The following is a 16,336-nucleotide window of genomic DNA, read 5'->3' as shown; positions in this document are numbered from 1 at the left end:
ATGCATAACCGGAACACAATCACACGACACGTGCAGGATCCGCCGGTCTGTCGTCTAGCAATATATAGACTTGTTTTGCGATGAAAATCCCGATTGCCTTGGTAATATCAATTGTGATAGTGGTAAACCTACGAAAACAGTTCCTTTAAAAAAAGAGAACAGTCATTGGAACTGCCCCTGTTGAAAGTTCCAATGAAACAGGCGTGATTTAAATTGAGGGGCGGGGCGGTAACTTAACATAGAAACTGCAATACTAGAAACAGAGGAAAAACGACTGTATATAGAACCGCAGAGACGGAAGATTTAGCAGCAGCGGCTGCCAGTGTAGTCAGATATTTTAAACACTTTACATAGTTAAAGCCAATATTCTGGCGGAGCTTCTTCTCAATACCAGTCAAAACATCTGGGGGCAGATAACCATCCCTCATTCTTCAGGCTATAACAACATGTTGTTTTAGGGTGTAAGTATACTGTCAATATTCAAACTTGAAAATGTTGCTTTCATTGTTGCTTTCCGTTTGAGTGAAATGTGGACTATATTTTCACGAAATATAATAAACTTTTACCCTTTAGACAAACATATGTACAGCAACTCTTTCTAAAATCCCACTTGTTACACAGCTGCAAAGACGTCATGCGCCTAACAATGACGCCATGAGCAAAACAATGACTTCATAAGCATAAATATATATTAAATATGTAAAGTCGATTTTCATTGGATAATTATGACGTTTATATTATTAATTATAAAGATTTTTGACAGGTAATATTGCCCTATATAAACGACTGTTTGGAAATATAACCCGAGCCGCTAGGTGATGGTTATATTGCCTACAACCATTTAACATGTCAGGAATATTTATAACGCATTTATAAAACCGCGAACTTCCCTTTTTTTGAGAAAAAAAGTGAGATCTCTTAGGAAATTGCCAGAAACAGTGTATATAAAACTATAAAAATGTCACGATTTTCGAATGAAAAGTGCAGTATTATAAAATCTTTTATAAAACTGCACGTTTGTTACTGCAAGTTTGGTACGTCAATTTTAATTGGCGTTTATATTGTTTATATACACAGCTGCTGTCAATTTATCAAGAAATCTCTCTTTTTTCTGCAGTATTGTAAATTCGTTATAAAGATTTTTAACAGGATATATGGCCGATAAAATTTTGTTTGCAATATAACTCTCACTTGGCGGCTCGGGTTATCGTTTATATACGGCCATATAACCTGTCAAAAATCTGTATTACTAAATATATACATGGCTGCTGTTAATTAATATGGATAAATTTTCATTTTGTTTTAAACAAAGGATGTTTGCTGTATTATAAATTAAAATATAACGAGTTAAACTATAACTGGTGTTCGCGAGTGAAATATTTGTTACTATGAAATGATAAACAAACAACATTTCTATATATTACATCCCTTTTTGTGGTACCGATTTTTGCAGCTTTTCTTCATGATGTAATTAATACGTCACAGTTTACTTTTCGAAATATAATTCTGTAACAAGTTTGAATTTTGTTGAATTTTCAGCATGATGTATGCATATATTTATTAATATTTTCTTGTGCAAAATTACACATTACGGAGATTATTCCTTTCGCTGTTTAAGTTATGATATGTTTTTTTCTCATCCGCATTCAAATATAAGTCTTAAATTAAACTGTAAAGAACCTTTACATATGTTTGATATGTGAGAAAAATTTTGTTTGTTTGGATTTTTACGGGTCGTCAACACATAACTGGCCATATCGTGCCGAATGCTATAATAGGCTTAAAATGTTATGTAAAACTTTGTAAATGACAATAAAAATGAGCCAATTAGATCCAAGAATACAAGTTTATCTCTTTCAAATAATCAATGATATACTTTTATGGAATTGTATTAAAGAGTTATTTGGGTGAATTTACACAATAAAATCTATTACGGGCCTATGAAAATTCATGAGAAAAAGAAATACAATACTATATTTATGTCGGTTCTTCATTTTTTATCAATAAAATGATATAATTCTCATTTTTTATGTACTTTAAAATCGCACCTTTCTTACTTTTGTGTCAAAATGATAGTAACGAGAGCCTTACGACACCCTCTAGGCATCCGTTAATAATTGGACATGTTAACGATTATTCGTTAATTACGAGAGCGTCGAGATAGCGGTGAAAACCTTAACGAGAGGTATACGATAGTCGTTATGCTAACGATAGCTTCGAGATACTAACCCCCCTGGCTGATAATAAACGTACTAGTCTTATTGCTCAGTAGTAATGTTATTGATGTAAGAAACATTGTTGATGTAATCATAAAGTAATGCTGCAGTAATGTTTGTTGCATGACCATGATTAGCAATAGCAAACCAAATTTAAGAGCTAAAGCTATTGTAAAAATAATGCTATGACCACAGCAGATTTCGTACAGAAAAACACAGTGTTTATTTATAGTATATAGGGGGTATATTTGGATATTATCATTAAAATTGGTTATTTGATAGAATTTCAAGTTCCTGTGGTTCAATAAAGATTTCAATTGGTCAGGTGCTGCGCAGACGCGCAACAAATTTAATTTTGTAAATACGTACTGATAAATTTGAACCAGGATACAGTACTGTTTTAATTTTTTTTATATGTAAAACTCATTTATTTTACTGATTACTAATTTGCCGATTTTTCAAAGTAAATGTGTTACGAAATACTGCAATCATATTGTACAAAAAATAATTTCAAACACTAATTATATGTATCATGTGACTTTGTATAGTAATACCCACTGCTGAGCCACGGTAAGTACCTTATTATGTTAAATTAAGGTGACAAACGTTTCTTAAATCAAAACAAAACCTAGCGTATCATATGCGCGGTAATTTTTTTCAAATGACAATACAAAGTGCACTTTCCTACGTTTTGTGCTTTTTGGGAACATTGTTTGAATTGTGTGAAAATTGCACGTTCAGTGATAGTAATTCACACGAAGAAATATAATTTGGTACCAAAATAAATGAAAATAAGCTTACTTTCTGCACTTAAGACACCAAATCAATCATTTTATATCAATCTGGTCATATTTTTTTCTTCCCAGGTCCGATACTCGTGCCTGTGCTAACACTCTGATCAATATATTCGCTCGATATCATCGGTCTCGAATTGATAACAACCTAAATATCGCAAACATGTAATATCTGGTCGTGTTGAAGCACACTATACATTCAAATGGGCATATGTACACACTGTTGTACAGCGTCCACCGGCTATAGCCCCTAAAAACACAGAGAACGAAATTAGAAAGCTTCATACCGAGTACACCCCATGTAATGTTTTAACTTATTTCTTCATCATAACTTCATCGATTTTTCCAAACTAAACAATTTTGTGAAGCTTAATGTTTCTGGTTTTAGAGCAATATTTGCCTTTGTCTGCAAATTGAATACTTTGTGTTAACTTTGCGATAAAATGTAGCGTATTTGTTGACATTTGCGAATGATGTTGATATTTACCACTAAATCAAGCCCAAAACGCTTTTGCTGTATCAAAATTCGCCGTTTAACACAAACTGAAAAATTAAAAGCTTTATCTCAAGCTCAACCTCAAAAAAAGTCTTTTATCTGGTCTATAGTATATTACATTAATATAATAATACTCTCCTTTTGATAATCAAGGATCCAGCACACCATATATTAATAATTTATATTGATGTGTACACATATTTTTGTTTTGCATTTTTTCTGCATTTATCTCAAGAGATTTACTACTTTTGCAATGCTTCCACCATTACATGCTTTATATTATTATTATCATCATCATCATCATCATCATCATCATCATCATCATCATCATCATCATTATTATTATTATTATTATTATTATTATTATTATTATGGGGAAAAGACGTATGTGGCAATAGGGTGTGGAAAATCTCTTGACGTATTTGTTCTTATTTTATTCTTTTTTCTGAAACCATAACACAAAAAGGAAAAACAGTTGATACATGAAAAAGGCCTCATGCATTCATTTTAAAGAATAAAAGATATTTTCTCCGATAATTCGTGATAATTTGCATTCGATAATTTGCTTTAAACATTTAAACACGCTTTATTTGAAGTACACGTTTAATATATTAATTACATGGGATATATACCGAGTTATAAAAAAAAAAAAAAAAAAAAAAAAAACAAAGTGAGTAATAAACAAAATACTTCATTACATTGGGATGATGAAATTTACCACAGGCTTGTGAGCCTTAAAATCTGATATAGATTAAGATGAATCACTTACGGTAATATAACTGTAAGGCAAAGATTAATTGCTTCATCTTCTGTCTGTTTGTTGGTTGGAAACGGTCGTAGCATTCATTTACTGGTTTTCAGCTCGTTCAAGATTCAAAGTTGTTTTGTCGGTTATTGGAAACGGGGAGAAATGTTGAATTTTCTATGGCTAGTTCCATTGTTATGTTTAAGTAAGGGTGACCAAGGAGACGTTGAAGTTCGGCGGGATGCTGCAAATTTTGATGTTGATGTAAGTAAGATCTTATCAATTTACATGTATTTGTTTTAAGAAAAATAGGGCAAAATCGGAAAATACATTTTAAAAACAAACAAGTAAGTTAATTTTACATATTTTTTTTTCACAAATGAGAAAAAATAATCAATAAAAGATTTGTTCGTTGGAATTATCATAAAAATATTTCAAATACGTACGCTACAAATATGGATATATTTTACAGAAGTGTTAAATTCCGATTAAATTTTGTATCATTTGACTAACAAAACTGAAAAGAAACAATAAGTTGCCGGGATTTATCAGTTGTACTATGGATGTGCATAATTATATATATTATTTGATTAAGAGTTATGAAGTATATTGTAAGCTTAGAATATATCAATATTCCGAGATTTTTCAAATATTGAGCTATACTAAAGTAAATACAACCTATAATAGTAGAATAATATGAATTTTGATCAATTCTTTTCTGGTACATTCATAGGAAAATATAACATTTATGTGTTTCTGAGAGCCATGAACTGGGCACCCATGTCCACATTAAAATGTAGTGTTTGTTTGGATTATGTTTCTTTTATTGTTATTATTGTTGTTGTTGTTGTTGTTGTTTTATAGTATATGTTTTCGTTATTTTTTGTTTGTTTTATAATCAACAACTTATCTTTTGAGCTATCATAAAAAGATCCTGTATTGCGGTTTTTCATATCCCTGACCGTATACTTCTAAGTTTAAATCAAGTCATTTTATCATATTACTTTTTTAATCTTATTTTTTACTTTCCTCTTGACATTTTCGGAAAGTCCACTTTAAAAAGATAAGGAAGTATACAAATGTATATTTTGGCCGAGGCCATCTGAGAAATGACTGAAAAATAATTTTCGGGGAAGAACTAAAAAAAAAAACACACAAAAAAAGAAAAAAAAGCACACACATTAATATATAAATATTCTGCTTTTTAAATTTCATTTAATTTTGTAGTGAACAGTTCTCTAATATCGAGCAACCGATGACAAACTGTAATTAGTCAAATTTAAAACAAGTTATTGGCTCACAATCAAAAATAATATGAAACACGGAATACGACGTTACGTTCTATTTTGAAGATACATTAATTATGTTTTATAATTTAATTTCCAAGTCTGAAAAATACCTCTTCCACAACAAGTAGTTACTGACATTGTTAAGCAAGCATTCCTTATATCACATAATTCATGTTTACAATACTCAGATATAAGGCCCCCACGATTACACGTTTAAACGAATTCGTTTCGATTTTCATTCGTATACGTTAACGATATTTTCTACCGTTTAATCTAAATGACCATAGGTTCCAAAGTAAAAGAAAAATGAATGTGTACAACCCTCCACACAGCATTTCCGTGCAAAACTTGCTCGTGACATAATACATTTTTAGTAAAAAATGAAGATAAAATACAGAAAATATGTGCTGACTCAATCTTGATGAGCCCTGGACATTCTTAATTTGGACATGTATTAAAAAATAGAAAGTAAGTCATCTTTCGGCGACATATATATAATATGGTGTATATAGTACATAGAGGTACCACCGTTTAAACGGTATCGTTTCGGTTCTTAGCAATCGTGTAAACGTTTACAAAAAATTGTAAACGTGGGAGCCTTACTCAGATATCATATAGATCTATGCAAATTCAAGCAGGTCTACCTCTATCAAAGATGCTGTAAAAGTACGAAACCATTTTGTGCAATTTCTTTTATAACGAAAACGAAATGCGGCATGAACTTCATGTTATAATTATACTAATACTGTGCTTTCTTTCATTATATGTATTGATCGAAGAAAGGGAATGATATCTTTAACTTCAACTTTTGTTTCTTGATAAATCTTGTGTAATATGTTCCACATTTTTTATATTTAGGCCTATTTAGAGAAGTATGGGTATTTACCACCAAGAGCAGATGATACCGGGACACCATTTTCTCACTCAGAACACAGCAGACGACATGCCATCAAGTAAGAATTTCGCTTTTGCCATCTTGTCATAGTTATGCTAAATGACAATATAAAGATATATACGTTAGCATGAACATTAACACGTTATGTTATTCTTAATATGCCTTTACATTATCAGTACACTGACTGTTTATCATAGTTGTTATAACTTTTGAGTTTCGAATGCATAATGGGATGTTTAAAAAGACGGGTATCTTTGACGAAAAGGATACAATACAAAATGTAGAGAAGAACGTATACCTCCAATGACTATAGAACAAGTTGATAGGTGTTGGGCCTAATTTAAAACATCATAACGTTTCAGGTTATTCCAGAAGTTTGCTCATTTACCAACAACAGGACAGATCAACAAAGAAACAGTCAATAAGATGAGACAACCTCGTTGTGGTTTTCCCGACATTATACACACCAATGATCACAACCCAGACGATCCCCTTAGATATACAGCAGGTACTCCAATTTATAAAAAAAATACATGTACTCTGAACGAATGTTTTTAATAAGTACTCTGTTTCTCTTGGACTTGAAATTGCGTGATGGTCGAATAAGCATTGTCTTTATTGCTGTAGTGTTTAATGAAATCTTGAAACTCTGGCAGTATATCTTTATATTAAGTGCATATTGCCGTGTACCTTCCATAAAATAAGCAGGAAATGATTAATTTATGATTCTTAAAATTTTTAATATACATTTAAAATAATAATAATAATAATTTGATACATCGAAGTTCTCAGCACTTTTGTTAGGAGTATAAACAACACAAAAAATACGATACATGTATATAAATTATTTAAAAATGTACGTTCACATTTATAATTTAAATATCAAAGATGCAAATGTACTATATGGGTCTAACACCTACCAAATTTAATGAATAAACCATATCATTTTGGAACATATAGAATTATACGCCATTACTTCAGACAAGTGACAATGAATATACGTTAAGTGTCCATTTTTTATATCTCAACGCCTAATTGCATCATGTAAGTTTTTTTTATTATCAATACAGGCATTTGAAAATTACATAAAGAATTCTAAAATTGTTAGAATAGAGAAGTTATGTTATTGTACCATATCGTGATGAACACATTACACTATTACAAGAGTTTGTGCTATATAAATATTTTTGCTGATCTTACTTATGTACATTTTTTCTTTCCAGGACCTAAATGGAAAAATAAAACGGTGACGTGGAGAATAACTTCATACACAGATAAACTAGAGATTAATCAACAAAGGTACATGTATAAGCACGGGAATTGAAATTTAATTTATTAAATTCAATCTCGTTTGACTTGAACTACCAATCTCTCGAACAAGTTTGCACAAGTTTGCACAGGCCTTTCGAGTTTGAGCGACCGCAGTTTGATTGTATTACATTTGCACGTGCTCAAATTATATAATTATATTACTTACACAAAATTTGTTTCTAGTGGGCGAGGAGAAATACCATTAAAACCACTCCCTGCATTTACACGACTGTTAGCAGATGACACTTGGTGTAGTCTGACGACAAAAATTACGCCTTAAATCATAATGAATAACTCATCGGCAATCATCATGATATATGCAAATCATTTAAGATAAATAGGCCTTTCAATTTTCAGAACGGCCATAGAAAACAGTTTCCGCCATTGGGAGAAGGCCAGCGGACTTACATTTATTGAAATCAACGACACGGCAAATATAAACATACAATTTGCATCTGGTAACCATGGAGATGGAATAAGAAACGCTTTCGATGGTGCAGGTAATGTCAGTTGTTCTTTAGAAATCCAAAAATTAGACCTTCAAACAAAACATTATGCCATTTATATCCTCTATATTCCCGAACAATGGTGTTTGTGAGGATATATCTGATCTGAAAATTGAGATTGGCGGATTTAGGACAAATTATCAAGGTCATACAAACTTGAACTTGTTGAAACAGTTCATACCAGTAGTGAATGAACTTGAATGACATCGTTTACAAATATACAAGTGTATGTTTACACACTACTTGTACTGTATTAGTACATAATACATACGTATTATTTCCAAATCCTGGTTTCAATTGTTCTTTTTATCTTTTTAGCCAGTAACCTTTATAGCCTTGATTTTAAGAGGTTGTATACTCTATTGACCCCATAATTATTTCACGAAAACCTATATATACACTGTCGTTCCCTTAATCATTTATTACATATTCAGTAAATGTGATAACAATATTTTGGGTATAACTATACATATTTTTTTCACTTCTATACTCCTTTTCTTTCCCTCTCTAGCTCTCTCTTCAAACAGCTTTCGTAGCATACGTAGCATTTTACTGTAAGAGTAATGAAATATATATGTATCTACATTATAATTAAAGATTTATAAACTATGAAAACAACAATATTTTTAAGTGGACTGAACGATAAATATGTAATATTATCATCTCACGTTGAGCTGAGCAAACAATGATCGGGCTTTGTATAAAAACTATGCTAATATGAGCAAAAATTAATTAAACCTTCAAACAAAACATAATGTACTATATTCCCAAACAGTGGTGTTTATGATGCTAGAACCCTTGTTGATATATCTGATCTGAAAATTGAGATTGGCGGATTTAAGACAAATTCTCAAGGTCTTACATACTCACTTCAACTTGTTGAAACAGTTCATACCAGTGGTGAATGAACTTGAATGACATCGTTTACAGAGATACAAGTGTATGTTTACACACTGCTTGTACTGTATAAGTACATAATACATACGTATTTACATAATACATACGTATTATATTCATCTCGTGGTTTCATCTTCTTAACTAGTAACCTTTATAGCTTTGATTGTAAGAGGTTGTGTTCTCTATTGACCCCATAAAAATTTGACGAAAACACATGTATACTCTGTCGTTCCCTTTATCATTTATTACATCAATGTGACAACAATATTTTGGGTATAACTATACATATTTTTTTACTTTCTACACTCCTTTTCCTTCTCCCTCTATCTTCAAACAGCCTTCGTAGCATACGTAGCATTTTACTGTATATATTTATTGGCGTCCGCGCCGAAGCGCGGGGACCCTTATGGAATGAAATCAGATTTTGTGAAAGGGCGACAGCAACTTCTCCAGCCTTTTAGTCGATCATAACAAAAGCCTATCATTCCGATCGGTATGAGGGTGCTTGATTATTAATTAAAAATGAAATGCCGCGATATGTACAATGAATAGCGAACTGGAGAATTTTGCAATGCAGACATTTTCAAATGAAATAACCTTTTCCGTCAATAAATTGCGCTCTTCAGGGTTTTTGTATTTTCTGATCGTAAGATCAGTAAATACACGGTCTAACACAAAATTTCCTCACAGTCCTAACAACGCAAAGTAGTTCTCACTCAAAACTGCTTAAAAACCAGCAATTTAAAAGAAAGAATAATTTTTAATGTAGGCATTTAACGAATTACAGTGCATTAAAAGTTTAGATTAGTCAACAAAAATATCAGGTTACAATCACAAATTTCGCGGATGAATATCTTTTTTACCCAATGAAAAATGTTCGGCTATTTCCGTAAAGCTTCGGATTATCATGAATATCATTTTTATCAATGAAAATGCTATTTTTAGCTATGTCGATTACCGAATACTCCAGAGAGTAGTACACAAATAAATCTGACTGTCGAGTAGTGGTATATATACATGTCGGACTGTTTTGGCGCTAAATTATTTTCATCAGTGTTAAACAACAGGTTTATCGTGAACAAAATGCCTCGAAATTAATAAGGATTACAAACACGAAATGGAAATTCTCAATTTAGAATTACATAATGTATTCGTTTTCATTCATAACTTCGCCGTGGTGCAGAGGTAAGCGGTCCCGTTGAGGGTGTGAGAGGCCTATGGTTCAAATCCTAGTTGAGGCAATTCTATTTTTTTTTTCATGCAAAATTCCATATGTATCAATCTCAAACTGTTAAAGAAGAAAATCAAAACGCTGTCGCTGCGTAAGATGAATTATAGTATATAAAAATAAACTTATACAGGAAAGTACATACAGATAGTCAGTATGAATCAGAAAATACCATAGAGCTGCAGCCCTTTGATTTATTTATCATTTCGTAGTACACAGTGGGTTATTATGGTATGTTATTGTTGTACATGTATCCGAAAGCTGTAAATAGAATGATGAGTTAATTTTTATTGATGACCTAAACATTATGAAAGTCCGAAAATCTATTTATAGAGGGATGTACTCATATCGGTAATTCCCGGTCTCTCCCGGTCTATTTTTACCGGGATTTACTAGTGACCGGCGAATATACATGTATAGTATCACACGCTTATTGTCCGGTCTCTCTCGGTTTTGAAGTAGATGTTTGATATTGTTACAGAACAAAAAAATAATTTACAGATAAATAAGCTGTTTTTTCAAAATGAATGTTTGTCACTTAGTTTGGTTACAATAATTAATAAACACAGATCAAGTCTCAAATTTATTGATTGTTATTATACAAAAACATACAATTCGAAATAAAAAAACCAACAGCAACAACAACAATAGCATGTTACATTTTATCTATATGAGATAAAAACAATAAATATATATGCACAATAATTGAGAAAAAGGAACATTTTTATGGTATTAATATGACACTATCAACTTTGAAACATTTTATTTAATTTGTTATTCGTGATTAGTAAAGATGCCGAGGAATTGTTCAAAGTTACAAATTAGATTTATGAATTAATCAATTGATTGATAATTTAAAAAATGATAAAGAAAAATACAAATGTACATGTACATGGTTTAAGAATAAACAATGATATATATTGAAAGATTAACCATAATTTATTGACTTTTTCCAGTTAAGTTTTGACTTATACTCGTCGGTCAATATTACAATTGAATTCTTAAAATTTATTTTACAATTTTAATAAAAAAAAAAGAGTAGTAAATGTACAAACTCAGTATTAAAATAGCACATAAAACACAAAAAAAGAAAAGAAAACAATATTCATAAAATCTGTATTTTTTATATTAAAATAGATATTACAATTATTGTATAATAAACAATTATGCTCAACATGATCAATATGGTAATATAACCAGTGTCATATTTTTACTAAGTGTGAACAGATACCTTCGCTAACAGCGATAACATAATATAAATAATAATAAATATAAAGGGACAATTACACAAGTGTGGTGTTGATCATGCGTTACACATGTGGATTATAAATGATTGTATACATGTATATCCGTTGCTATTAATAATCACGATCATAAAGAAATAACAAGTAATATTCTAATCTCTAGCATGTCAATCAAAGTTCATAATGAACAATGTCTTTCGTCCGTTCATTCGTAAGTGATATACAATTCTGGTAAAAACCAATTAACCATTGAAAAGATTATAAGAATATCTTGTCATCATATGTCTACTAGTTCATCTTCACTTGCTGCATTTCTTGCTTGGGCGCCCTTTGATGCTTTGCATCAATGCATTTTTTTCTACATGATAATAAATGAGATATAAACTTATGGTAGTTGTCTATGAATACAACAATAATTAGAAGTGAACTGACCGATAAAGATGTAATATTATCATCTCACGTTGAGCTGAACAAACAATAATGTGACGTTGTATGAAAACTATACTAAATTGAGTACATATATATGCAACACTTAAACATAACAATATAATGTTCACCAAGTCTAATATTTCATTCAAAAATCTTTTAAACTACTCTAAAATATTTAAAAAAAAATATTTTGATGCATGAGTGTTAATTTGTCATGTAGGAGGTGTTTTGGCTCATGCATACCTGCCTGAAGACGGACGTGCACATTTTGACAATGACGAGTTTTGGGTGTTTCACGAATCCGAGGGCGCAGAGGGCGTAGAAATAGAAATGGTTGCTACTCACGAATTAGGTCATTCTCTTGGATTGGGTCATTCGACGGTGACGGGGGCATTGATGGCACCGTTTTATCAACATTACAAGGAGAACTTTACTTTAAGCTGGGATGATATTGCGGGCATACAATATCTTTACGGTAATACCCTTTTATGCGAGTTATTCATTTTATTTTGTTGAGTACGCATAATGCTGAAGTAATCTTTTTTGATAGATAAACAAACATGTACTTACATGTATATAATAAAACTTTTTGAAAAAAAGTATTTTGCATACAATTAATCAAGTTATTTCATTTAAGGTACTCCCGAGGTTCCCTCATCAGAAAAAGAAGAGGAGAATACCACATCAAGTATAGATGAAAACTTGTGCACATCAAATATTGATGCTGCCATTCCAGGTCAATTCTATTAGTGTAATACTTTGCTGTGTAATGTAATTTTTTACTCTTTAAAAAAGTACTTTTAAGTGATTTAGATATAACATGTTGTAAGGAATCCATCCAGAAATATTTAACTCTGCAAAATCTTCAGAAAAAGTCAAATCAAATCAAAGAAATAAGAAAGATAAACTGATGTGATCATATGCTTGTATCAACGCATATATATAGTGTTAAATATATAAAATCCACGTAAATCTGTTGTAGGTGAAAGTGGTGAACTTCTGATATTTATTGGTTCATTAGTCTACAAACTCTATGAAGATTGTGAAGGAAAAATTACCTGTGTTTTTGATGGTTATCCGAAAAAAATAAAGAAAGTTTTTAGGAAAGGACCGAGACGTGTGAAAACTGCTGCATACCTGCCGGATAAACGAAAACGGACGTATTTGTTCAAGGGTAAGTGGAATGTGGCGATTTTTTTGTGGCAAAGATTGAATTTTGTTACATTATGAGCAAATTTGTACTGGAGATATTTATTTTTATTTCGCCAGTATGTATGCAATACCTTGTAATTGAAAAAAAGAAAACCTCATTTTACAGGACGAAAGGTCTGGCGTTACACTGGCAAAAGGTTAGACAAAGGATATCCGAAACAAATGAGCAAACACGACATACCTTACAAGCCAAATGCAGCTTACATTCAGAAGAATCAGCTTGCCGACTACCAATTGTATATTTTTGGGGTAATATGTGTTGATTTTTTTTCTGTTATCCATATGCAACAATTGCAGACTGTCAGTAATTCATTTCTACATAACTAGTACTTATTTTTGAAGCAAATTTCATTTTCTCAAGTTTAGTAATGAAAACAAAAACAAACAAATCAAGCAAACAAACAATTAAAAACCGCATAATTGTCTTTTATTTAATCTATTCACGAGATTGCAACTGGAAACTGTAACATCTCTTACGCTCCCTGGCACCGGCCAAAGCGGCATTCTATCCTGAAATCTAGAAGTGTTTGATTCAATGATCCCAAAGTAGTAGAAATATATGATAGTAGTACGAGGTATTGGGACAACCTTTTTAGACTGTCACACAGCTTTTTACACATGTTATGACAGAAATAGAGGATATTGAATGAGTGTAAGTTAAATACTGAATTTATTGCACGAGTTGAATAAAATTATATTATGCGAGCCTCTGGCGAGCATAATATTATTTTATTCAACGAGTGCAATAAATTCAGTAATGAACTTACACGAATTTAATATTCTATTTATCACATACTCAAAATAAAGACCGTTTAAAGTGAAATAAGAGTCATTTCCGTTAACGCGCCTACAGTAGAACGCTAACATTTTAGCGCGTCTTTACACTATGTTTGTATAACGCTAATGACGTCACGTCAAAATATATGCACGGCCGTGCAATACCATATTTACGGAGTCGCAAAATCGGCACGGGTGTGTGATAAATAAACATATGCCAACAATTGTACAACTTTTAAAGTTATCATGTGAAATAACACTAGAAATTAACTTGGTATCTCTTTCATTTGAGTTATGTCCTATTTTCTTTGAAAGAGCAAGTATTTCTGGGAGATGAACCTATATAGTGACGGGATAACCAATGGAGTTATGAAGACAAAGACATATTGGCCTCATGTTCCGTCCAAACCTGACGCAATGTTGCAAACGAGGGAAGGATCAATCTACATCTTCAAGGGAAAGTAGTGAGTACACAATGTACATATTGCATTTCGTTATATGCGTAGTTCGAGATACAAATACAATTTATTGGCAGTTTTATATCCTGTTAATGGTTCAATGTTTCGCGTTTGGTAGACAAATTTATCTAGTAGCGAATGTCCCCTGTATATTTTGTCTTGTTTCAATTTATTCTTATATTGAAGACCAGCATAATAATACCCGTGTAGATACTGCAGTTATGTATTTTATGCTGGATTTTGACGGGAAACGACATTTTAGGGTATTGTACCGCAAACACACATATAAAAAGACATTGAAATATGAACACTTAATTAAATCAATAATGACTTTGTCACTGATTCACATATACATTATTTTCATTTTCTTTTCAGTTACGATAGGTACGACCATAGAAGAGTTCTTCTAGACAAGAAGAAATCGATCGCACGTGATTTGCTTGGTGCTGACTGTTCGGAATAAGTCAGACTGGGACACTACTGAAAATACCAGATAATAGAAATATAGTTGTTTTATCTTATATATTTCTGCTTTTGGTCTGTTTATAAATGTTTATTACCCTTCCAGATTTTTTCCGCCTTTTTGATTGGATATTGATCACCCGAAAGAAATTGATATTACCGAGCCAGACGGGTAATATACACATTAAATTTCCCCGATGGGTACCCCACGTTGTAAACAACATGCGCCGTGCGATGCGCGTACGGTTTGATTTTACGCGATATAAATTCCAATTTACAAGCAATTTTAAACTGTCAAGTGATAAATATTTAAAAAAATAGAGTAATGATACATATTCTCGTCAGTATAGGAAACAAATATGACCTTGTGAAAGCTTGATATTAATTCCAAAAAAGTGCGTTCAACAGACTACTCCTTTTCTCTTGTTTACATCCGTTATGTTCGAAAGACAATACGTCATGTATTTGTGACGTCATGTTATGGTGAAGGGGTATCCTAAAGGGAATCTTATTCCGACGTTTCATTTGAAGTAGCAATTATTTATTTTTAAAATTGTCTTAACTCGGCACGGGAAGGGTAATAAAATTTTTATTTTGGTTTTGGAGTGATATATGTGGATATATTACCTGCCAAGATATAAAATCTTAACAGGTAATATATCCACATATATCACTCCAAAACCAAAATAACATATAATATAGATATGGCTTATAAACTCGTCGCATACATTGCGAAATACATACCACTTTATATCATTTCATTTGTTATAAAAGATCATTTCCATATTAAGTTATATGATATTAAATTGTGCCTTTAAAGTTCTATTTAAAGTTATCCGACGGTGATGTCGTAACACTTAACATTTAGCACGTGTTTATCAGCCACTACCATGTCATTAACGTGCATTTAAATAAATTTATTGTATTAGTTCCCCTACAGTCAATTTTGTGCACGAGGTATTAATTTATTCATGTTTTACATGCTTTTCTTTTCATGCTTAATTGTAAAGGTGCGAAATTCTTGCTATAAATTGGCAAATTTTTATATGTTACGAGGTGAAATAAAATAAATAAGTAAATACTGATTTGTTAATAATCAAAGATTGATAGAGGATTGTTGTTATGTTAAATAGTTGGTTTATATTTGTGAATGATAGTTATCATAGATTAAAGTAAATTAATGTTTAAAGGGATACGCGTTTTCTTTCCATTGTCACGGATTATTAAGGAGATTCACGACACATATTATGTATGCATACAGTTTTTGGTGTTTTTTTGTTTGTTTGTTTTTTTTTTGTATATAACAAAGCATCCACAAAGTAATAATAGTATAATTATATTGATAAGTTAGAAAACACTAGATAAGTTAGAAAACAC

The 16,336-nt window shown here is 31.5% G+C and overlaps 2 protein-coding genes across 2 annotated transcripts in view; one reads left to right on the top strand and one right to left on the bottom strand.

The window, feature by feature from the left end:
* LOC132758256 (tRNA (uracil-5-)-methyltransferase homolog A-like) overlaps positions 1 to 16,336 on the bottom strand; it is a 193,563-nt gene that overhangs the window by 151,159 nt on the left and 26,068 nt on the right. The window lies entirely within an intron of this gene.
* Positions 4,261 to 16,038, top strand: LOC132758251 (matrix metalloproteinase-19-like). Its single transcript, XM_060749809.1, has 11 exons — positions 4,261 to 4,515; positions 6,399 to 6,493; positions 6,798 to 6,943; positions 7,659 to 7,734; positions 8,104 to 8,246; positions 12,271 to 12,525; positions 12,688 to 12,786; positions 13,033 to 13,224; positions 13,369 to 13,511; positions 14,355 to 14,503; positions 14,873 to 16,038. The coding sequence occupies exons 1-11, from the start codon at positions 4,417 to 4,419 to the stop codon at positions 14,958 to 14,960; spliced, it is 1,485 nt and encodes a 494-aa protein (XP_060605792.1). The 5' UTR covers positions 4,261 to 4,416; the 3' UTR covers positions 14,961 to 16,038.

This window comes from Ruditapes philippinarum, unplaced genomic scaffold, assembly GCF_026571515.1.
Source record: "Ruditapes philippinarum isolate M1 unplaced genomic scaffold, ASM2657151v2 ctg1473_1_1_1_1, whole genome shotgun sequence".
Lineage (NCBI taxonomy): Eukaryota > Metazoa > Mollusca > Bivalvia > Venerida > Veneridae > Ruditapes > Ruditapes philippinarum.
Note: the sequence above shows the minus strand (reverse complement) of the source record. Positions and strands in the feature narration are given on the sequence as shown.

Bases quoted from the DNA above. Each gene is read 5' to 3' on its own strand.
- LOC132758251 (XM_060749809.1), top strand. From the start codon at position 4,417: ATGTTGAATTTTCTATGGCTAGTTCCATTGTTATGTTTAAGTAAGGGT. The intron at 6,494-6,797 runs GTAAGAATTTCG...ATAACGTTTCAG, and splicing joins AGCAGACGACATGCCATCAA to GTTATTCCAGAAGTTTGCTC. The intron at 14,504-14,872 runs GTGAGTACACAA...TTTTCTTTTCAG, and splicing joins TACATCTTCAAGGGAAAGTA to TTACGATAGGTACGACCATA.